Here is a 25,498-nt window from a genome sequence, read left to right as displayed (position 1 = left end):
GCTTTTCAAACGGAAAATCACGGAAAATACGTTTTTTCTCAAGCATGACAATCAAAACATCATAACTACACTCGAGCCTCTCCATCACTCAATCGTATCCAAATTAGTTTACACTCACGGCCGCATAGAAGGCAGAATCCGGCCGTGTGTTGCTGCCCTCTGCGTTTGGTAATAATATAATGATCACGGTGATTCATCAAATAAAAAATGGCGGATATTCGGAAGTCGTCGACTGCTCAAAACAATGTCCGAAAAGTCCCCAAATCAGCGATAAAATCCCATTTAACAATAAAATAATGCTAATAATATGAAAGGTGAGAATACATTCATGTTGATTATGTTTCGCTAAATATTTTTTGAGCTCAAATCTCTTCGATTAAAATGGATCTTAAAGCAATATTAGTACATTGGTTGATGCAAATTTTGAGCAGCGCTAGCATTTTGACATCGCTACTCGTTGCGTATTGGTTTTCTGTGTAAACAGAATTGTCAATTTTTCTTGTACACAAAGTCTATGGGGAAACGGAATTTCCGTTTTCAGACGTGCTGAAACGGAATTTGAGATTTTCTGAAACGGAAAAGGCAATTTTTAGAAACGGAAAATCACTGTCCCTACATTTATATAAAAAAAAACCTGCCGAACCAAACAGAACCCAAACTTGGTGTACATGACAAGATTGCAGAACTAGTTATACATGTACAGTATATGTTTGTCTGCTGTGAAAATGTTTACTTCAAGATTATAAATATGTGTTCATTCTTTGCCCATTCTAAATGTTTAGGGACAAGTTCAAGTAATTAAGTTCAAGTGATATTAATCATTTTGTTCCTTCTGAATACAAAAAGGATGTGCTCCATTAATCATGTAGGCACTGATGTCACAGGTTGAAGCACATTCATCCCACACCATTAAAATTTCACCAATTTATGCTGGAATCCATTGCATCATTCCTTCTTTAATGTAGCAAGTTTGCACGACAAAGGAAGGAAGTTGCAATGTACACAATATGTTCTACATGTAATAAGGCATCCTCTGAAACTGACGACTTCCTGGGCCTTTGTTATGTTCCAAAGTAAGAGCACATCCTAAAAATGTAGTTCGAGTGTGCATACAGGGTGTACCCAAATTTAAGTTCAAGTTTATCCCTTGAAATATACATCCAGAAAACAAGATGTTGCACAAAATTTGTAATAAATTCATGAACAACAAGCATTTCAAAAGCATGGACATACTGTATACAGTGGTGCTAAAACGTTAGTGAACCCCACCCGAAATGGAACATTATTACAGTATGTAAAAGTGTTCAAGTTCTGCTATGTTCTAGATGTTTAATTGTGAAATCAGGTCATAAAATATAACATTCAATAAAATTTGTTTCTCTAGGCTTGCCTGACAGTGTAGTGTTGTTGTCTACATTCAATACTTAGCATTAAAGGGATGGTCCGGGCTGAAAGTATTTTTAGCTTTAAATAGAGTAGAATTCACTGAGCAAAATGCCAAAATTTTATCAAAATCGGATAACAAATAACAAAGTTATTGAATTTTAAATTTTAGCAATATTTTGTGAAAACAATCTTCATGAATATTCATTAGGTGGGCTGATGATGTCACATCCCCACTTGTTCTTTTGTATTTAGGGCATAGAGATTACCAATATTATGCGCTATATAAGTACAATATTATTATTATTATTTTATTATTTGAAATTAGGTTTATTCAAATTTCTACCTCCAAGAACTAGAAAAATTGGATTGAAAACTGATTTATTGCATTAGATATTTAGTGCTGCAACTTATGTCATTATAAGGGAGACATATTTTTCACACAAGTATGAAATAATGAAAAAAATATGATTTTATGTAATAACATAAGAAAACGGAAAGGGGAGATGTGACATCATCAGCCCACCTAATGAATATTCAACACTACCGTTTTCACAAAATATTGCTGAACTTTAAACTTTAATAACTTTAGTATTTTTTATCCGATTTTGATGAAATTTTTGCCATTTTGCTCAGTGAACTCTATTCTATGTATTATGATATAAAGATTTTCAGCCTTTAAGGAGTGCATTTAGTGGTAGGGTTCACTATTACTTTCTAGCACCACTGTACATTGTTTGGAAATGAGGTGGTCTGTCTAAAGGTAGGATGAGCAATGTGAATGACATAAAACATTGCCATCTGCATGTGTTAAATGTAGTCCCTATTGTCTGTATCACTTTCTTTCATAAATTGATACTCAAAAGTACAGCACATTTATATTGGAACTAATCAGAGGGTGTGTTTATGCTTCCATTGCGAGGACAGAATCAAAAATCAATCAATGATTTCAAACGTCGATTCAAAACGCCGATCGTAAACGTGGTTCTGGGAGTGCTGTTTATGCTTAACTTTTCAGAGCAAATCATGATCTCCAGCTGGCTTCGCATCGTAAAGCGAGGTCAAATTGGGCGCGCCTTTTTTCGAAAGTTTTTTTTCCGATTGTTGTTATTACGTGGAGATAAGCATGGAGCAGTACGACTGTATTGCCCGCGGATTTTCATCTCACCGGAAGCATGTACCAAATGACGTCATTTAAACACGTTTACGATCATGGTTCTGTTTATACTTCCCCAGAAAGCCTGATTCTGGTCAAACGACGTTTACAAACGCACCTTTTTGTGAGTTTACGATCGGCGTTTTGAAACAGCGTTTAAATGAAAGTAAGCATGGACGCAACCGTGTTTTGGACTAACCACGTTTGGAAACGCTGATTCTGGCCTGAAAAGTGGAAGCATAAACACGGCCAGAGTTACATGTACATGTAAGCAACCTCTCAGTGATGTTTTATTTAATAAAAACCCTTCAAACAGTCACATATTAATCTTTTAAAGGGGGAGTGAACTGTGTGTGGCTTCTCATTGACTGTGTGTTATACTTATACATAGTCTTAAAACATATGTTTTCAAATATCAAGTACATGTATAAACTATAGAGAATAAATTAACGTTATTGACCTATAATTGTATCTGTAGAGAAACTAAAAGGTTTGGGGAGGAAAAGAAATTGTTTTGCTACTTGGTGACATAATTATTGCGGTATAATTGTAGTTAATCAGCATGTTATTATTCAAGTGGGTCTGTATTACTAGACTACACTAGCATTATGGGTCAGGAAACTGGACAGGTATGAGTAGTTGAGGACTCGAGATGGCGCTATCGGTTCGTATCTGCTTTAATACCGACTGAGTGGCAGTGAGTGCCCTCTCTCATCTTCTTTTCTAAAAAGAGAACCTTCAAAATACGATACAAAATGATGATCATCAGAGAAATATATGAACATCCAAAAATGTTTACTCCATTCTATGGTTCAAAGGTAGTTTTATACCAATAATAAAAATTACCATTATTTTTTCCTTTGTTCTTCTTGGGGGTTAAATGTCTGCTTTGCTTCATTTTGACATTTGAATATTTTTCTTGAATCTACTATTGTCTTTCTTACTTTCATCTTCACATAAAAAAAAAGGTTGTATTGCCAATTTGATGATCAGTCACTTACTCTGAATTTGGGTGGTCCGGAAGACCAAAGGGGTCCCTTACAGCTGTAGGGCAGAAGACTTGCATGACCGGTATGACACCAGATGAGGGTAAAGGTTGTGCCATGTAGTATTCTGGAGAAAGATAGCAAATAAGGAGTGTTGTTATGTTCACATAAACACTTGATGTGCTTAATGACCCAGACCGAACCCAAAAATGAAATTGACAAATTATATACCAATCGAAAGCTTATAAGCTACTAAATACAGCAATATAAGCTTTATGCATTTTCACCGCTTCCCAGCTGAGTATTTTGCTTAAGAATATTCCAATTATCGGGCTTCGAACCCGGCTTAGAAAATAGGCTTTGTGCTTTTCACCTGCCTCGAGACCGTGACGTAACGTTGTGTAAGAAGCGTCGTGATTCCATAGGTTTGTACACAGAAAAACTGGGTGATTTTTTGCTTTCAAGATTACGCATTTCATTTTCTTCACTTTTATCACAGAAGGATATGATATATTATTTCAACAAGCTTGAATTTATGAAATCTACAGTTCTGAACTAGTTTTTGCCATATTTTATTTCCTGCTTATTTGGCGCAGATTTCAATTCTATCTGCATTCAGATTATGTCTAAGAACTTTTCCTGACATAACAATTTAGGCTCAATCAATTAAGAGCTAAACAAAGAAATCACAAAAAGGTAATGAATACAGTGTAGTTGTAGGTTTCCATCCATTTGAACAGTGAATAATTGTGAGTGCCCTTTTTGTCTGAAAACGAAAAGAAAAAATTGGATTCATAACATGGCAATGGAAGAAAATACCCAATGCTTTTGTACAAAAACCTATGGAATCGCAACCCTCCAGACACAACGTAACGTCATCATTTCCAGGCGACTTGGGGGTGCTCAATCGAAGCGTACTTTGGAGGAGCAGGGGTCCGTTGCAGAAAAAGTTGCAATCAATCGCAACTCTAAAAATAACGCGCAACTTGATTTTCAACCAATCAACAGCGCGCATTTGGGACTTGCGATTGATTTTTTTTTCTTGCGTTTAAACGAAACTATTTCTGCAACGGACCCCAGTTTCTTTGATTTTTATCTAATATTTTAAGAAATGAAAGGAGATATATGTATTAAATATTTTTGGTATATTTGTATTCTATGAATCATTACCTTTCTTTTGATATATTATGATTGTTTTACACCAGCCAGAGTCTTTAAATTTGTGTTCTTGTATACACCATCAAAAGGAAAAGGAGTGTCGTTAGGTTCACACGACCCTTTATGATGCACTTATGTTTGTTTTTTTATACTGGAGAAAGATGCGAAAACAGATACTATCTGTGTTGTTATGTTGGTTTGTACACAAAGGGGAAGTTCACCCTGGTAATAAGTTTGTTTTGATAAAGTAAGAAAAATTAGAGGAAAAAAATTGGAGAACGCTTGATGAAAATCCATCGACTAATAAGAAATTATGATTTTTTTATGTGTAACATCATATGCAGGCAGCTCCACCACATCATAATAATATAGCGCATATCACTGCCAAATGCGTCCCTACATGTATGCGCTTAATTGGATATTATTACCCTGGCTTTAGCCACGCAGCCTTTGACAGCACGGTGGCATTTCAAGGATAAATTCCTGCCAGGTACCCATTTACCTCACCTGGGTCGAGTGCAGCACAATGTGGATAAGTTTCTTGCGGAAGGAAATCACGCCATGTAGCTGGGATTCGAACCCACGACCCTCTTGTTTCAAAGTCCGAAGACTAATCCACTGGGCCACAACTTATCACGTACAGTACATGTACATTTGTAAATGTACATACAGATTATTTACTTTAGAAAAATTCTTCAAAACAAAACTCAAAAAGGCATTTTATAGATCAGTACAGTATCAGGATGTACATGTAATATCTTGCATTTTTGTGATGTCACAAAAATATGTATTATTAATGAGAAAAAGAGCAGGTAAAAATTATTAAACAAATGGCAGTTTACGGAATACAGCTATGACATCACAGAAATAAAGTAATAAAATCTCTTATATTTTCGCAATTTAAGTCAAATTTTCATTGATAAATGTAGTTTGTAGGCTTACATGTAAATGTACATAACCCAAGCTGCTTTCTCTCAACCTTCATACAGATATATTTTAAGTTGAGCCTCAGCCTCAGACAATGCACATTAGACCTCTATACCTCAGCTTACAACTGAAAATATGACCCATGGCCACTTTTTATAATCTTCTACAAGTAAACAGTTTTTTATTCCACATACAGTGTTGACAGACATTTTTAAGCATTTTTTGATATTCCAAATAAAATTATTAGGGACCAGTCTTAGGGACAGTGATTCATTCCAAGAAATGGTCTTTCAATTTACGTACATGTATGAAACCCCATAGTTTTCAAACTTGATCTACATGTAAGATTTACACTATAAACAAAAACATCTCCATTTTATGAAAAGTAGAGAACCAATACAGAGTTTCTGTTTTGATTTAACAGTAATATGGATATAACTGTCATTACTTGAACGGTCTCTTTCTAAATTTGCCAAATGAAATGTCCAAGTCTTCAAACTTTTCATCAACAAAATGGTTTCAAAGCTATGGTATTACAAATATAAACAGAAATAGATCACCGTCAATGACTCTCTATCATCCGAGGGAAATCAACCTTGGTACTTGCGGATTTTGTATTATGCAAGTTCAACGATCGAAGAGAGAAGAAAGAAATGTGAAAAGTCCATCCATTTCATGAAAATAAAAGTATTGACTGACCAAATGAAAACTGATTGTTAATAATCCTCTGACTATACTTTAAAAAGTGGCCCTTGAAAACTGATTATCTCTTCTCAAAATTTAAGCTTGATCTACAAATATACATACAGTGTACTGTATGAACAGTATGGGAAGGTAATGGAAAAGTGGTGAGCTTTTTAATTCTTTAAATTTTATTTAAATTATGTAGGAAACATGTACCGGTACTCCGGTAGTTTACATGTGATGTAATAAATAGAAAATGGTAACCAGCATGTGTACTGTGAATCTTGCATCAAGAACTTGGTTAATTTCTGTATGTCAAGAATATAATATGGAGCAGAAAAGTTATCTTCATTGAACTGTTATAAAATCGACCAATTTACACGTATTTTATCTAGTTAATTATATTAGTATCTGTGGTTGAATTGTAATAAACCCCTCATTCTGGGGGGGGGGGTTCGTGGGATACACTGTATAATGCATCAAATTACAGTGTGTTATTAGGGCATACCATTTTTATTACAGGTGCGCCTGTAATCCAAGCTGTGGGGAAGTTACAAATTGATGCAGAGGTTCGAGGTTCGAGCCCTGGTCACGTCTTTCGGATGGTGACGTTAAAGGTCGGTCCCAGACGTAAATAATCATATCTGATTGATACACGTCTGACAAAACTCAAATACACACACACACACACATACATTTGTTTATTGGTTTAATTGCAATACTACATGTATTACCTAGGAACTTGTAATAGTACTTCAGAAGATTGGAAATGGCAGAACATTAACTTCATTCAAGCATTACTATATTGACAATTTACAAGTGAGATGTTTAATAGCACCAATCAAACATTATTAAGTTAAAAGACAAGTCTACCCCAACAAAAAGTTGATTTGAAAAAGATAAATATCCAACAAGCAACACTGATTCATCACAATCGGATGTCATATAAGAAAATTATGACATTTTCAAGTTTCGCTTAATTTCACAAAACAGTTCACATCCTGCTCGGTATGAAACTGATGACATCACTCACTCACAATTTCTTTTATATTTTATTTAATGAAATATGAAATAATCAAATTTTCTCCCCCTTTTCCTTTAAAAGAAATTTTTATTCCTCCCTGAACATATGGTATTACATGTACCATTGTTTTAAAAAGTTATGATTCTGACTTGTTGGTTCTTATTGTCAAATCTGTAAATATTGCACAATTCAAACAATAATAAACAAAAGAAATAGTGAGTGAGGGACATCATCGACTCTCTCATTTGCATTGAGTTGTGCATACCAGTTCCAGTTTTGTGAAAAATAAGCAAAACTTTATAACTTTCTTATTTTACATCCAATTTTGATGAAAATTTCAGCGTTATGGCAAGTTTGATTTTTCTCTCTAGATTAAAATCAACATTTTCTGGGGTGGACTTGACCTTTAATAAAGCATCAATAACTACTGGTGTTTGCTTTTTCTTGGATCCACTGTAACAGATTACACTGTGTTGTGCACACAAATTCTGTCTATCATTTTAATGCAATGTTTATATTGAGGCTCTTCACAATATTGTACAGAGCAGAACCTATCAGTGTCAGTACAAACAAGCATTATCATATAGACCAATTTATACATGTACAAGTAAAGATATCGTTGTATGCGACTATGCGGTCTCTCTTATCACTGATACTCGGCAACACTTGACCTACAATTTTGTGTACATGTACATGTATATACTTCCACTCAACTGTTATCCTTATTATGACCCACATTACAAGAGTCATCCTGATTCTGAATCTGGAATATAAATGAACTTTAAAAGAAAAGTAATATGAACAATGATACAAGGACACCATTAAGTAGACTTAACACTAAAATGACCCTATTCAATTTTTACCCAAATAATCAAATAGTAATAGTAAGTAAATAGTAGTAAGAGCAGTAAAAAAAAGACATCAAAATAAGGGCAGAGTTCTAACAATTATTGTCATTGAAACAACCCGGGGGGGGGGGGGGCTGCACTTGTCCAGTGCAGCGGGTGAGACAAAAAACGGGGGCCTTGAAGCGGGCTTATTGTAAAAAAGAGGGTCCTCGGAATGGGCTTCGGAACTAAAAATGTTTGTGAAAACGGAGGTCCTTGGAACGGGTCGCCTGCGTGTGATTGCGTATGCATCCCCATGGAACGTGCATGCAGCTAGCCCGGCAGCACGGGTGCGCTAGCGCAGAAGCGATGGTCGGACTATGCTTTCCTGGAAACAACCAGAACATTTTGCCTTTATGTAATACAGTAGTACAGTACATGTATGTTTGACCAAATGGACAGGTCTTTTTATACACAATATATGTTTAAACATCTAACTAAATAAATCACTTTGACATGAAAATCATAGATACATAAATGCCAGTTGCAGTAATGTAGTTCGAATAAAAACCAATAAAATGGCCACCCAATTGTTAGTATGCATAATGAAAAAATATATGGCAAATGGCTCAGGAAAAAATGTGTAATAAAAGTAAAGTACAGAGTTCCATCAAATGTGGAGGGGGTGTTACCTGGGGGGGGGCAGTCAAATGTATTGCTGTACACAAATTATTTCCAAACACCCCCTAAACAAATTTTTCTCTTTGTGCAAAATAACCCCCTAAACAAGTTTTTTTTTTGCAGGCTAAATTTCCACATTTTCGCTGCTAAACAAGTTGTCACCTGAATATGACCCCAGGGAAAAGGCTTGGGGGAAGAAACATACCCTAAACACGTTTGGCTAGTCTTTATAGAAAAAAATTTGGAAAAAAAAAATACCCTAAATACATTTGACCACGCAATTGACCATTGACCAGTCTTTCAAAACCAGCCTTTTTTTAAATCGGTGTTTTTGATACCCTAATAACGAGTGCACGACAGCCCTCGTCCATAACTGACCCATACTGGCCCAGGGGGGCGGGGGGGGGGGTTAATACACTGTCCCACATGTGATTATCTATGCTGGCGATCTTCAACAAGATCTGTTTTTACATGTAGATTAGATTTCATGATTTCACAAAACTGTACCAGATCCAGATCTACAATGATCTAGTTACAAATGCCCTTGAGTTTACAGACTTTTTCATGAAATCAGTGACAAAACCTACAATGCATTACTTTCAAATCTTTAAACAACCAATGATATTACACAATTTGCCATTATGTTATATGCTTGACCATACAATAGATAGGCCTACATGTACATATATTGTTTAAAATAAAATTAATCTTCATGATGACAATATTTATTAAACAGACTTTCTTTTACAGATGTATCTATGTTTTTAATAAAAAGATTAAATGAGAACAAAGTTTGAAATTTAATATTTATTTTATGAGTAATTTGGAGGGAGAGATTACAGGAGATCCCGCCCACGCATGCGCAGTCATCATTCAAAGCATCAAATATGACTCCTGATAAAACAGCAAGAAAGATTAAACTAAGATGAGAACAAGTTAGAGCTAATTTTGTCCTTGAGTAATGGGAGGGAGTGGGGGGCCTGTAATCTCTCCCTCCAAATTACTCATAAAATAAATATTAAATTTCAAACTTTGTTCTCATTTAATCTTTCTATTTTATTTCGTAATTCTCCTGGAGAAATTACAGGAGATTTCAAAGCTCAGGAGGCATATTTGATACCAAAATTACACCAAGTCACAACCCTGGTGTGAACACAACATAACCTCTACAACCGAGTATGAGGCACTGCCTAACAAGGAGGCTGAGAAGTCACTTTTCTGATCCAAAGCGTATGATAGAGTTGTTAAAAGTTTTCTCATTAGTCCATCCAGCCTGTCTGAGGTAATAGCAGCGCTGGGAACTTCTGACCTCTCAGCTTCTGACACCGACGCAGCCCTCGTGGATTGCGCCTTATAGAAATCAGTGTCTACCCCAGCTGCAGCTAGATCTACTCGTATCCAAAGGGAAATGGTTTGATATAAATTAACTTATCCTCACATGAGGCTTCTGACAGCTGATAAAAAGGAACTTTTTATGATCCACTCAGACGTTCTGTTCTTCGAATATAATGTTTTAGATAATCAAGAACACACAGTCGCTTATCTAGAGGGTATAAGCTTCCAATGTCATATCTTCATATGCCCTGGTCTGTCTTGTTCAGTAGTTGACCAAAGCAAAACGTAGCTCCACTACTAGTATCCTTAAGAGTCATATGCTCAATGTTTAACTGATGAAGCGACTGCACCCGCTGCGCTGAGGTTAGTGCCAAGAGGGTGACAATTTTCAGGCTCAAGAGCTTGAGGCTAAGGGTTCTCTCGGGTGCTGGCTTCCTTAAATGGTTCAACACTAATTTAACATCCCAGATATGTTAGTGTACCTGGGTTTGGGTGGTCGAAGTTGAAAGGTTCCTTTCATAAAGTGGTGCACTAATGAATGAGTTCCCACTGTTAAAGGACCATCTAAAACTAAAAATTTAGACAAGGTGCTTCTGTAGTGTTCAAGGTACTATAACCAGCTCGGTGTTCATATAAACTTGTAAAGAACTCCAATTAATGTCTTGATGATTGAACATAACTCCAACCTTTGTCTAAATAAAGTTTTTCCATTTTCTTATGTAGATACAGCACATAGGGACATGCTATGCTATATGCGCTTTACAAGAATTGAGCATTATTATTATTATTGATTATAGTAGAGTCTCCCCGTGAAGACCTTATGATCTCCGTGGTCTTTTTATTCAGTCTCTTGAAATGTTTCCGGAGATCCTACAACATAATAGATCAATGTGATCTCAAAAGGGGTGAAATTTGAGAAGGGTAAAGTTAGTAACCCTTTCCTCTTTCCTATAATTTGGAGCAAGGAAAACCGAAATTGTGAGGGCCAATATGGGACAACTAGTAAGCCCGTATATCCTTGTCATTCAGAAATTTCTGCAAGCAACTTGGCATGAGACAAAATACGTGGGAAGACATAAAAATTCAACTTGGCCCAGTTTAGAAAAAAAATGTATCAACCAAGAATGCACTAGGATCGGGTTGCCAAGAGACATACCTAGGCAATTGATTATTTATTCGAGATGCAGATAAGTCAATATCTGGTGAGCCAAAGTAAGGAGCATATTGGTTAAAAGCTTGTTTATCCAGTGTCCACTCTGTCCTATCATTGAATTTACGAGACAGCTTGTCAGCTACTACATTTAGCTTGCCTGGAATATAAGAAATAGACAGCCAAATATTTCTCTCTAAACACCATTTACAGATTGCATTTGCAATTTCATTACAACTACATGATCTATGCGTAGTAGGATATGATATTTTTCATAGATGTACAAAAGGACTTTAGTCCGAAAAAGGCTGCCAGTAATTCAAGATAATCAATCTCACTATTCTGAGCTTTGACAAGCTCCTCGGCATTCCATCGCCCACCTTTAATTTACTAGAATTTAGCTCTATACATGTAGTTTCCCATTCCGAACAGCTTGCATCGGAGTACAACTCCAGGTCCGGTTCTTTACTCTCAAAGACGAGTATACAATGTGCAGGTTTGCTATCCACCATTCAAGATCGTACCGAGCTGCCTGCGAGAGTTGAATGGGTCTATCAAAATGACCTTTGTTAATTTTCAGTGCTACAATTTTGTCAAATTCCAAAGCCCGATAGAAAAGAGGGCCATATTGGACAGCAGGGAATGATGGTACAATTTTCCCAATTGTTCTGGAGATCTAGACTGCTCTAATACTAGGCAAGTTAGTTTGGAGGAGGCCTATAGGCAACACTTTTTAACTTCATTTACCTTGTCAGAAGGGAGTGTAATGGACATATTCACTGAATTAAGGGCCAATCCAAGGAAAGTAATTTCCTGTAATGGTTTGAGTACCGACTTATCAGGGTGAATAATAAACCTAAGCTCTGATAAAAGGCCAACCGTGGCATCAATTGCCTTCTGTACTTGGGCCTTATTGTTACCAATAATGATGGTGTTGTCATGATAACCCACTAAGATGTGGTTTGCTTGGTGCAGTGTGGCAAACACTGGTTTCAAAATTTTGGTAAAGAGCCGTGGTGCAGAACTCAAACCATTTGGTAAACATCTGAAGGGTGAACTGGGACCGAAAAGTAAGCATCCCGGAGGTCCACTGAGGCAAGAAAACAAATTTTCTGACATTGTGTAGCTGTATGTATGCTATCCATCTTAAAATGCTGACAGCCATACTTTTTCAGGTCAGAAAGATCCAGAATAACTCTTAATTAGCCCAGTATTTTTCTTGGGCCGAATAAAAATGTTGGACACGAACTCTCCATTCTCATGGGAGCATTGTTCAATCACCTTTTCCTCAAGTAAGTGTATAATTTCTTGATTTGAATTACTTCAACTGTTCTGATATGAAAACAGTGTGGGGGTAGTGAACGGTATGGTTTAATAGATAAATTTTCAAACTCTAATTTACCCTTCAACAGTTGATAAGATGACGTGATCAGAAGTAATATTTTCCAATTGTTTACAAAATGCCTCATTCGGCCACCAATAGGAAACTTTGAATAATCATTGAGTTAACTCGTCTCTTCAATAGAAGTAGTTACTTTGTTTTCTTCCAAGATGCACCCTGCTTTGGGGGGAAAGGGCCTGTTGAGAGGCATTCTGCTCTGCGAGCCTGGGTTCTGCCACTGGTCATGACCCTTGTTCTTGTGTCGTTTCCACTGGGGATGCCCTAAAAAAGGACCCTCTGGTTGCCTGACCACAAATCATGTTGGGCTGATTGAGCCCATCCAGATTCACGAGTACTGGTTTTATTCCTAGCATATGGGTGATATGTGTGAGACTTGAATTGCTTGTCCTTCAATTGGCCTCTCATCATCCCTGCAGCTGCCCACTCAGGTCTTTCACTTGCTTAGCAAGATCATCTCCAAATAAGAACTTGCCCACTTGGGAAGATTTGCACAATGGTGTAAATTTCATATTCATATCAGGTCTGATAAGACGTTTCCTTGTGCAATTTAGCTCAAAATTGGTATTGCTGAGCAAAGCGAGGCAATCTTGTTGAGCTTCAGAAATATTCTCTGGGTCTAAAGATTGCATGAATGCTGTCAAACCTCTGGTTAGTGAACGTTGAATTTTTTGTAGTTGCAGGTTTCTTTGTCTAGTTAGGCCTACTTGTTTTAGTTTGTCCCAAATGGGAGCATTAACTCTTGGCATATCGACCAAGGTTATCAATTGCCGTGCCCCATCTCTTGGGGCTGGGCAAACTTAGCGGCTAGTAATGCCGGTATGCCTGGGCCTTAATTGGCCCACATCACATTCACCTTCCCCACTCTCGAAATCTGGAGCTTGTGAATTGTCATCATTGACATTGGTCACATGGACCTGACCTGCGTGGAACTGTATTTAAGAATTCTGATCATCATAACCATTATTATCATCGTAAAAAGACAGCCTCAGAATACTATCTTGATAATGGCTGACCTATGCCTGGGGAGTAACTGGCTCCCTGACTGGTTCTGAAAAGCCTGGTTCTCCAGTGCTTCAGTCAAAAGCGATTCTAATTCAGTCTCTCCTCAAACTCAGAGTTTGAAGTTGAGGGGAAGGTTATTCTTTTTGGGCTTGGCTTTGTTCGTGTCATATCGGTTCCTATGCCCGAAGAGCCCGACGGAGATTTAATATCTCCTTTATCTTTATGTTTTTGACAATTTTATTGGGCTTGGCTTTCAATAGTGCCATATCGGTACCTATGCCCGAAAAGCCCGACGGAGATTCAATCATATCTCCTTTATCACGAAGTTATCTATAACTGTATTCGAGTAAGTCGAATACGAAGACTGTTGATGCGACGCTGGTTGCTGGCTCGTGGAACGGGTCCCTGCGCCCGGCTTCGCCGGCGTCTGGCCCGGTGGAGAAACCGCACTCCGCTGCGACTGAGTCGCCGGCGGGCTGGTACCCACATTCAAGAAATCACGATTCATAATCGTATTTTCGTCATGAAGTACTCCAACTCGAACCCAGTGTCGATATCAGAAGGAGGTTGTAATAGAAAAGTTTAGCTCTAGCGCATAATTTCCAGCAACCAACTTGAAGAAGGGGAAGAAAAAGCAATTTTTATCTTACCCCAAATGGCGGAATATGACTGCTAAATCAATGCTGCGAACGTAATGACTGCGCATGCGTGGGCGGGATCTCCTGTAATTTCTCCAGGAGAATTACGAAATAAAATAATAAATCATCAAGAATCATAATATTTACAATAGACTGATAGAGAAAAAAATATATAAAATGATTAAATATTATGAACCAAAAAGTAAAACTGGCAAAACATACATAAAGAACAAACTCCAAGACTGACAAAAGATAAATTAAAAGAGACTTTTAAGACTTACTCTGGCTTTCTGGAATGGATGGTTTATGGTGTCTGAGAGATACTAAGATGAAGAATAATGTGAGTGGAATCAAGATCTCCAACAGAAGAACAAACTGGTGGGGAAAAGAGAAAGAGATATTAAAATAGAAATCCAGTAAGCACAACAATACCAATGCATGCAGTTTAAAGACAATCTTCAGTTTCATTCAATCCCTCCAAAATTTGATGATACTATTTGTGTAAAATGTGTTTCGATGAATGATTTACTGATCTTATCTCAAAATTGATTTCAATTAGCTCCCAAATCAAATAAGATAGGCATATTTTTTGTCTTGCTAATTTAAAGCCCTTTCTCAAGCATGAAGAAGGCTGCAAATGTCAGGATATAGTCTATTTTTGTAGCTTAAAGATAAATGCCAGTTGTGGTAACGATCTCAAAATGACCTTTTACAGAATCCAATATAATAACCACCCAAGTGTCTTTTAATATGAATAAAAAACATGTGCCGAAGGATTCTGGAAGAAATTGTGTAATTGCTGAAAAATAAGCAAAATAAGCGTGGATTCTGGCACTTCTGTCGGGTTATATTCCAGCAATATAATATGCACTGTCCCACGTGTGCCTATCTGTGTTGGCGATCTTCAGTGTGATTGTTTTTCAGCTTAGATTTTATGATTTCACAAAATTCAGTTTATGTAACTGTACCAGATCTAGATCGACGATGATATAGTAATACTTAACCTTGGTTTTACATACTTTCTCACGAAATCAGTGTCAATTAGCTTTAAAGTAACTGCTGAAAGGGATATTTTGAATTTAAAAAACAAACCAACAAGAGAGGACAACTGAAAAAACTTTTAACAACCATATTTCTTTGTAATATTGTAACGTGTAATTTACATTAATTACTAACCTTTCACCATAACTTAAATTGGGCTTTAATATTCCAGTGAAAACAATTAAATTCAATTATGGTTTTGTTGGGAGAAAAAAACATATATCACAGCAAAAATGAGGAATATGCATTTTTCAATAACTTTTACATAAAGTATGAAGTATATAAAATCATCTGAAAATCATTGGACTTGCGGGGCCCTTGTAGCATAAAAATCACAACCAATTGAAGATTTTTGTAATGCAGTTTGCTTTACAAATCATAATTTATTTTTATCTTTAATGCTGAAGTGCCTATTAAATTGGAAAAAAAAAAGTAAAAACAATACTTACAGGACTTCTCCTTTTCAAAGTCCAATTCTTCCAGAGAAGAATAAGGAGCTGGTGCATAAACCCCATTATGGCTCTAATGGGTTATACGAAGGTGGCTCTGGTAAACCTGAAAACCTGGTACCAGTCTAGAGAAACTCACTTGGCTACAGACCTGCAAGACAAGATAATCAAAGGCATGAATGGCCCTGGCTTTATGTGTTCAATCAATTCTTATTCCCACTAGAAGCACAGCCTTTAAAAGACACAGCGAATAAGACATTACATTCAATCCAATGTTTGCATTCAAGTGAATTTGTATTTATCATGAAAATGTTTTTTTTTATAAAACACAAACACAGAATGCTGCAAAGGACGCTTGCGTCGCGTAACATGGGTGAAGAACAATAGAAAACAAGATGGCGGCGTAAACATCGGGCAAGTCTCTTCCTTCTTTTCATGATATTTTTGTCATTTCTTTAATGAATTCTTGTCTAAAAATAAAATCCATAGCATAGAAATGTCGGCAATTAAGTTTTATCCCATGTACATGATTTAGGGCTAGATCTTTTACATCACTGTCACACCTTGGCGTTTTAGACAGCGTATGCCTGACATATGAGGAATTTGGCGATTACGCTGGCGTACGTTGAATACGTTACGGGTAAGTTTTGCATACGTTAAGAGTACGCTAAAACACACTGGTATACGTCGTCATACGGCGAGGTCTATGTATATTAGAAGCCCTGGCTTCGTATGAGAGTAAGTTACGTTAGTAAATGATTTTTACTCTCTAGAAAGAAGCCTCCTGGCTATCTCAGCCATGAAACATCAGTAGAGGCGCACGGCCGATATCGGAGACCGTCTCCCGAACGGGAGATACTCTCCGATACCGGAGACTGCTTGAATCACGCACTCATCGCGACCGCGACTGGTCTCCGACTTCGGACACTGTTGCCGATATGGAACACTATCTCCGTATTCGGCGACCCGACGAGAACGCGATCTAATAAACTTTTTGAAGTCTCCAGTTTCGGAGAGTGATCGCGGTCTCCGTACATGGCGACTCGGTACTTGATCTCTAATTTGGGAGACTCTCAGAAAACGCGATCTAAACAACAGTAACCAGTCTCTCGTACAGGAGACTGTACTGTACTTTTGCATTAAAATAAATCTCCAAACTCGGAGACTGTGATCTCGGCGATTTTATTTCAAAAGCTGATCATGCAAACTTACTTGATTTTTATTTTACAGAAGATGCATTTTATTTATCTACACGAGGAGATTCAGTCAGACGCACCCAATATTTTCGATATTAGTATAGATCTATGACTATGTGAAGATGCATGATTCATAGGTAAATACAATAAGATTATTTTTGTTCCGTATACTTACGTATCAATGTATTTTAGTTATGTGGTTGAATACGATGAATATGACGAGTGGAGCCCTAACTTTGTTGATTCATTTTGGTCGTTTGTAGATGGTGCAGTGCCCCATGTGTTCACTTTCATGTTTGCTTTTAGGCCTATGCCTTATTTATATAGTGTGTGTGGTCGATGTGCGTTTCCTTGTCATTGTTTGCTGTATTTTTGTTGACATGGTTGTTGATGAAACAAGGGTGGATCCAGGGTTTTCTAAAAAGGGGAGGGGCACATCTTAAGAAAAAAAAAATATTGCGTCCCAGAAAAACAATATAAGGCCAAAAAAAGTAATGACTTTTTTTTTGCTTTAAGGGGGGGGGGCACATCTGGCTTAAGGTATTTTACATTACAAATTCTAATTTTGTTTCTCAAGGGGGGGGTCACTGCCCGTTTGTGCCCCCCCCCCCTGGATCCACCAGTGATGTTATTTGATGACAAAGGATAACAAAACCATTTTCTTAAGTATATTATTTACTCTATCAGTTTCGATGCAGGGATAGCGATATTCATTATTGAATTGGTAACTTCTTAAACTTTCTTTATAAAGGTTCCTGAATTGAGCTAGAGCATTCACCTGAATATTCATCATCATGCCGAAGCTTAGGTCAAAGAAGTTATCCAGAGAAGGAGGACAGTTCAAGAAACAATGTGGATGCCCATTTCACAATGGAGATTATTCACATCTTGTTCGGGTTAATGACTCTAAAAGGATTCTCTATCATCAAAAAGAAGAACTAATAAATACAGGCTTCATCAAGAAGTGGACAACTTACATATGTGACAGTTGCATTGTAAAAGGAACGAGAAGAATTACAAATCAAGCCAAATCCGATTCACCTGTGGAAAGCGAAAGTTCAAGTGATCAAGAAGAAGAAATGTTTTCGGACAGCAGTGAAGACGAATTGCCAGAACTGCCAAGAGAAGACAAGGACAAATGCAGGGATGTTGGGAAAATCCTTGGAAAATTGCTAGGAAAGGACACAAAGAATTTGTACAAAAACAGGAAATCCCTTAGCGTCAATGATCTGTTAGAGTATAATCCAAGACAGTTTTTGAATCAGAGGCCGGATGAACTCTTGATATTTTTGTGCGAACTGTGCAACATCAGTGTCAACAGTATTACAGATAAACAGACATATCTTCTTGCTAAGGCTGTGGAACAGCTTTACACTATTCGGAATCCACAATTAGTTCTCCCTCTCTCCATGCGGGAGAACATTGTCATGTACTCGTTCACAAGCAGTAAACTTGGGGCTAACCTAATGAACCATGTTTCGCCTGCAGGTTCATATAGAACACTTATCAGGTGCTTGGACTCATCAGCTGAGGACCCCATAGCTATTCCAGCGGGTACCAGCAGGTGTGTGTTTGACAACAATCAAATCATTGGAAAGACATACACAATTAAAGGAGACAACAAAGTGCCCACCAGTGTGATGTGTAGTGCTGCATATATCAGCCTCAACGAAGGAGATGAACAAAAGAATGGAGAACTGAAACCATCAAAGTGGATGTGGAATTCACCCCCAGAAAAAGAAGGAAGCGATCTTCTTGTATTTTCATCAGATTACGATGATTTCTTTCGAGATACAAGAGATAAGTTACTGAAACAACAGATCCAAAAAGTGTATGATGAACACAATGAACAAAGTGAAGATCACATAGACAAATATGTGCAGGAAATAAAAGATGCTCAAACTGAAAAAATATGTATCGAGTGTGGAGGAGCAAACGATGTCACTTACAGGATTTGTCGAGCTTGTAAAGGTAGTTTGGTAAAGCCTCCTGAGCCGGAACTCCATCTGGCAGGAAACGTAGACCCATTTCATGCTTTCGAAGATGTGACTTTTACTGAGAATGGGGCCACTGTGACTCCAGGCGAGCCGGAGTTCGTAAACCCAAATAGCTTCGACACTATAGTCACCGTGCTTAGAGGGCTAGGGAGAAGGGGCGGCATCAGGCAGTATGGAGGAGAAGAGCGGGAATGGATGTTTGTAGAATGCGATGGATTGCCGTACACGATTATGAGGAGCCTCATCGACAATGTGTGGTTCTGCAGAAGATGCAAAGAATGTCACTATGGCCAAGAAAAACTTGAGGAGCACCCGTGCAATTTGATCGGAAAGGGAGATGCGTACAGGGAGTTTTCCTGGGTTGTCCCAGTTATGGGATTACTGCACCTGGAAATGAATGTTTCCAGATCCTTCATCAAGCTGAACTGGGAAACATTTGTATCTACCATCGCGTACAACTTGGGATTTAAATCTGACAAAGCGCAAAAGTACTGCCAAAAAGGGTCAGATCATCACAAGACATTCACCCTCCTTGAGATTTGCTACCTTGCATTTAGCAAAGAGTTGGTCACCCCATATGTTAAATGCTGTATCCGCAACAATGTGCGACCAACAGTAGAAGGATACTGGCAATGGCAGGAGGATTCAAGCTGCCCTAACTACATCTACATTCAACAGATGACTCTCACTTATCTGCATGCTCTCATGCTGTTCCGAACAGGTGTTCGGAGAAACAACACCGAGAGCATTCTGGCAAGCAGAGTGAAATTTACTCCAATGATGTATGGCCAAAACCACCCAAAGTACCAGGAGATACTTTTTCGAGATATGCTTGATCAGGTAAATAATATAGCTAATTGTTAATTACATTGTAAACTGTTGCACACTGTGTGTAGTACTTAGTGGATCCAAATGCCACTCTAATTTATTCTTAAATGTACGCCTATTTTTTCATGAATATTATATTTTTAAAATGACAATTACGTCAGTGAGGTATGACCAAAGATAAATCATGTCAAGAAAATAATTCACTAAATCGGACATAGTTCATTATCAAGTAATCCAAATTAATTAAATTGCATGCAATCATACTTGCTTTTTTTCCCCAGGTACTCATGCCTCCTGAACTGAAGGAGTTAATGGCTTCATTCTGTTCGGTCAGCCGAACTGGGAAAGCTTGTGCTTATCAAGGAGGAGATGCTTGCCTTGAAGAGATCAACAAGGATGCGAAGTCTTGGATGAAGTTGACTGGTGTACCCAATGATGAAAGGTGGAAACGTGTCTTCAGAAACTTAGAAAAACTGAAAAAGGTCTTGTACAATTTCCATATTTTACGATCAGTAAGAGAAAAAATGAACTACTCGAGAAAGTGAATTTCAAAGATGATTCAACATATTTATTAACAACAGACAGGAATGTAAATATAAATGTGGACATCTTTTCCACAAAACATGCATAACATAAGTCTTGTAAACACACTAGCATATAAGATATCAGCAAAAATGATAAGCTTGCACATGTATAAAGTTATAAAAATAATGTAAAACAATCTTGCAACTTATAACAGCAATATTCATGTTAAACTTACTCCATCAATCCACTGTAGGAAAGTAGCTATACATAGTACTTTTTTATAAGGCACAAGATGAGTACTGTACCCGTTATGCAGTTTTTTTCCTAATGGGAGTGTTTCATAAAGCTGTTCTTAGTGACTTTAAGAACGATTGAGGAACCTTTTTCATGAATCTTTTTTTTTAAAGCAATCTCATTTTTGCACGAGCTTCTTGTGTGTACAGTGTAGTTCCTTTAGAAATCTGTAGAAGGACTCTTTCATGACTGCAGTATTTCGAACAGCTTTATAAAGCACTCCACAGTTTTTTAGGCAAGTATAGATGTTACCCTTTTTTATGAATACAAAAATACGTACTAACAGATATATATGTAAGTCTAAGAAAAGGACATTAAAACATACTGAGTTTATGAGGCAAGTTATGGTATAACTTCTTTTTACAAATACACATGTACTAATAGATGAATATGAAACGCTATAATGCTACGATAAACTAAATGAAATCAGACTTTGGTGTGTTCTTTTGAGGTAGTTTTAAGGTCTTTGCTCTAATGGTTAGGGCAAACGAGCGGAATCTTCTCTGCATCTTTCTTACTCTTCACTTTTTTGCCTACACAGGTGGCATGGGCCCACTTGTCGCAATTTTCTTTGTCACATCCAAGCCAAGTGGCTTGTAGTCCTTTGGTTTTCTTGACATCTAAGTCTTTGCGACTTCCATATATTACTCTGCACACATAGCACCGATTTTGGTTTGGCGATTTTGCAGCTGCTTTTACCGACTTTTTCTGTTTCCCAGGCAGGGAATGCACGCGTGGTGTCACAGGTGTTGTCACTGTTCGTTGGCTAGTGGAACCTTGTCTTCGGGGTGTCTTTGTTGGAGTATTCACCTTAGAGCGGAGCCTTGGTGGATGTCGTGGTACAGAGGACTCCCCAACCTGCACGGCAAAAGATCGTTGCTGCCTCTGTTTGGGATTAGTTTCAAAGACGTGTCTTCTCCCAGATTCTGACTCCAAGACAATGCTCACATTAGCATTTGTTTGGATGTGAAGCATGATTCCCTGCATAAAAAAACAATGAGAAATGGTATACATAATCTTGTATCTTAAGTGAAAATTTGTGCATTTAGAGATAACTTGCATCACTGAAAGAAACGTTACATAAATGCATTGATGGAAATTAACAATAACATTAACTTTCTATGTTTCTCCAGGTGAGAGGAGCAACACTTTCTGATGTCATGATGAGTGACACTGGAGCAAGTCAAGCTACAGAGACCAAGGTTTCCAGCAAAGAAGTTGAAAGGACAAGGGCATTGATCCGTAAAGCAAATTATCTGATGACTCCGAAATCTGAAAAAGTGCACACAAGTATGGATGGGAAGACCAAACTAAACCCTGACCTAGTCAACTTTTCCACGACGGCAAAGGAAATCACAAAGAACTATGTAGAAAGTGCAAAAGCGGGCCATCCCCCCAAGCCAACTGTCATTCCTGTCACACTTAGCGATTTAGAACGAACCAATGCTGTAGAAAGCATGAACATCAGTGAAATCAGAAAGAAAATACTGGAGATACTAGAGGGCCTGCCAATGGATGTGGCTAAGCGATATCAGTCAAGCTACATGAAATCTACCAAGACTGCTTCCAAAAAACAGTATTTGAACTTATATTACTCTTTAGTTGAGGAACTAGAGCAACAAGTCAGTGAAGAAGAAGAAGAAGAAGATTAGGTAATCATAATAGGCCTTATTCTAACACTTAATGAGCAGGAAAAATCAACTTACACTGTTGATGATCGTCTTTCTCCTTTTAGAAAAGCTTTGGGTTCTTTGTCGTTTTGTCTGGAAGCATCGACCTTCTAACACCTTTCCAACTGTTAAAGACAAGAGTTAGAATGCATTATTGGTTATTACAATGAAATTATTGAGTTCTTAACATTTTGTATTAAGAAATTTACATGTATATGTGTATATATATAAACTGATTTATGTGCATGTGCTTGCATATAATGGAATAACATACTTCCTTGAATTCGTCGTATGGCATCTCCCTTTCCACTTTGATCATTTGATCCCTCATCTTCCTGTCCGGTCTCCACTGGCATTTCATTATTGTCTAATATTTCCAGAAAGAAAAAAAGGAAAATTTTATATTTCACACGTCATCAGAAAGAATTCATGAATAAATAATGTTTTACAGTCAAGCATTTCAATTCAGATGGATGAGATTGAATTAAACTACCGTATACCACAGATTTTTTTTTTTTTAAGATTGCATGATTTTTATAATCTCAGTAAAATACAAAATATATGTACCACCACCATCTCCATTTGTTTCTTCAGCCTCGGACTCTTGATCTGTTTCTTCTATAACATTGTCACTGGTATCTCCGTCAGAGATATCCATGTTCACATCCCCTACCGTGTCTTCCATCATGTTCACTCCCTCTTCATTGCTTTGTCCAGTTGACTGATCATCATTACCTGCATGATTAATAACAATTAAATTCAATTATATAACTGGTTCATCTGTCTTGACAACGAGATTGGAAAAAGCATCGCCCCTTCCACCGCTTTTTATAATTATTCATAGATGAGTACATCGTCTTGTCCGTTTGTCTACGAAAAGCATGTTGAATACATTCCTGAGAGTAGACGGAGGATCAAAGACTATCGTACAGCCAAGTAAAAGTAAGTTAATTTTCCTTTATTCCCTTGATTTGAAGGTCATTCTACATTTCTTAAAAGAATATTGCAACTGACAAGAAGCACTCAATTTGTGAAAATATGAAACATAAATGGAAACCTGAAGACGCACGCACATCTCGTCGAATATATATGTTTACCCCCCCCCCCCCGGGTCTGGTTAGGCATTTTTTTTAGTGAAGGAGGACATCATAAATGCGTCTGAAGATCGAGAGGAAACGATATATGTTCAATCGTGACAAAACTTTTTTTTTTGAAGGGGGGGGGTCTCCTGTATTTGCTTTGCCGACAAGCAGACCTTGTTTCAGTTTTAAAACCCCTCCTTATTAAAACGAAAGATTCCCTGTTTTTAATCACCTCACGCAACTTTATTCCTATCCCACCGTGCACATCCATTCACCTCTTGTTTCGAATTCACGTCCACTGTGAAGGCCACCGGCAAGGGCACGGGGTCCCGGCAAACTGCGCTTCCCTCTCGTTCATTCACCCTCATTCAGTCATTGCGTCACAGGAAAATCAAACACCACGAACATGACATAAACACACAAAATAACAGCACAATATTGCTTCTACAAAGACTACATTTTGTAATTTTACATACCCAAGTTCAATGTATCGTCCATCAACATTCCGGCCATTATTCCCGCCCGTAAGGCCGACGGTAAAGGTTGATTTTCCATTTTTTACTCGACTTTTTTCGTGAATGTGCATGTGATGAGCGCTGTGCATGTGGAAAGTTAAGGCAAGGGTAAAAGAAGAAAGTGTGTTGGTGTGAACGTGCCGCTCATGTGTGTTGATGTATTATTAAATGTATTGGTTATGTGTGTTCGTGTCGACATAACTTCATTGTAGATGAATGTGTATAGATTTCCCATTAGATTGTGTGGGTGTAAACGTGCCGAGCTGGCCTGGATCGAAACTCGGCAAACAAATCGCGATTACGTAACAGTTAGACGGTGGATTTTTGAAGTAGACGGTGAAAAGGGGTATTTTGACACGAGGAATCCGATAATCACACTTTCAATCGCCGCCAATGTACCCCTGAGACCGCAAATGTAAATAAAGAAATTCAGTCTCCGATACGGGATATAGTTGCTGAAATTGGAGACCCCGCAAGTCTCCCAAACCAGAGACGATCTCCCGCTTGGGAGATGGTCTCCGATATCGGCCGTGCGCCTCTACTGAACATGGCGATACATTTCAAGATTTTATAGATTATTGAGATGGGGGCTGTTTCATAAAGCTGTTCGTAAGATACGAATGACTTAACGCACAACTGGTGACCATTTCTTGTGCTAAATGATATCACTATGTAACTGATACGCCTAAAAACATGTTTCAGTCGTGCGTATAGTTCAGTTGTGCGTAACTTCACGAAAAATCAGCTTTATGAAACACCACCCTGGTGGCTGGCCACTGCACTGTCACTGCCTTGCCGGTCTTCTTGGCGACTGAGGAGGCAGAGCAAGTGCACTCACACATTGTACGAGGTTAGTATGTACTAACCTCGTACAATAGACTGTGTTTGACCCTGGATTTCGAAGTAGTCGGCAAACATCGCTTCATTGCTGAAGTAATATTTGCCGAAGCTCCTTCTCGCTACGCACCGGGGCTCTTGCCGGTAAGTAGCAAGAGTTTTTTGAATATAAAATAATAATAAAATAATAATCCGATAAAAAAAAGCACATTTTGCTTACCTCGGCCTCGAAAGTGACTTCGCTTGTCTCTTCCACGGAAATACAAGGAAGCCCGTTGGTGGCGCTAATAATTTCACAACCTTGATTCAGCTCCTCGGTAATTTTATAACTGTATCTAAATTCTTTGAATGCGCAATCCTCATGATTAATTTACTAATTATGGGCACCAATTAATGAAATGCCTTCAAAAAACATAATTAATGATTATTATTGGTGATGATAACACTCATTTGCATTAATTTAAAAAGATGACTGATAAAAAAAAAATGAAAATAATATACGTGCCTGGAAAGAAACCAGCAGTACAAGCTTTGACGAACGTCAATAATACGTATACGGTGTACCAAAGTCTATACAATGAAAAGATTGGACACTTCACGGACTTTGCGTAATGCCTTGCGTCGATATGCGTGTAAAATAGTGTAGGTACCTATTCTTTCCCTTGTCGTGTCTTTGATATGAATATAAATCGCGCGCCCTCTTCAGGAGAA

The 25,498-nt window shown here is 37.8% G+C and overlaps 3 protein-coding genes across 4 annotated transcripts in view; 1 reads left to right on the top strand and 2 right to left on the bottom strand.

The window, feature by feature from the left end:
* LOC121428939 (ATP-binding cassette sub-family A member 2-like) overlaps positions 1-25,498 on the bottom strand; it is a 99,950-nt gene that overhangs the window by 73,959 nt on the left and 493 nt on the right. For both annotated transcript variants that reach the window (XM_041625831.1, XM_041625833.1), the window contains exons 2-4: positions 15,844-15,994; positions 14,635-14,728; positions 3,541-3,652 (exon numbers count right to left, since the gene is read on the bottom strand). In XM_041625831.1, coding sequence (XP_041481765.1) covers positions 3,541-3,652; positions 14,635-14,728; positions 15,844-15,909 — 272 coding nt within the window. In that variant the 5' untranslated portion in view covers positions 15,910-15,994. The remainder of the gene's footprint in view (positions 1-3,540; positions 3,653-14,634; positions 14,729-15,843; positions 15,995-25,498) is intronic.
* Positions 16,665-23,515, top strand: LOC121428940. The gene is made up of 5 exons (XM_041625834.1): positions 16,665-17,176; positions 17,791-19,876; positions 20,146-20,346; positions 21,817-22,335; positions 23,198-23,515. Exons 2-4 carry the CDS (start codon positions 17,834-17,836, stop codon positions 22,333-22,335), a joined length of 2,763 nt encoding a protein of 920 aa, XP_041481768.1. The 5' UTR covers positions 16,665-17,176; positions 17,791-17,833; the 3' UTR covers positions 23,198-23,515.
* On the bottom strand, positions 21,135-24,486 carry LOC121428941. Its single transcript, XM_041625835.1, has 5 exons — positions 23,912-24,486; positions 22,921-23,088; positions 22,628-22,720; positions 22,390-22,478; positions 21,135-21,664 (listed from the first exon to the last, which is right to left on the bottom strand). Exons 1-5 carry the CDS (start codon positions 23,988-23,990, stop codon positions 21,155-21,157), a joined length of 939 nt encoding a protein of 312 aa, XP_041481769.1. The 5' UTR covers positions 23,991-24,486; the 3' UTR covers positions 21,135-21,154.

Source organism: Lytechinus variegatus, chromosome 15 (assembly GCF_018143015.1).
Source record: "Lytechinus variegatus isolate NC3 chromosome 15, Lvar_3.0, whole genome shotgun sequence".
NCBI classification, from domain to species: domain Eukaryota; kingdom Metazoa; phylum Echinodermata; class Echinoidea; order Temnopleuroida; family Toxopneustidae; genus Lytechinus; species Lytechinus variegatus.
The sequence above is the reverse complement of the archived record's forward strand: the minus strand, read 5'-3'. Positions and strand labels throughout refer to the sequence as shown.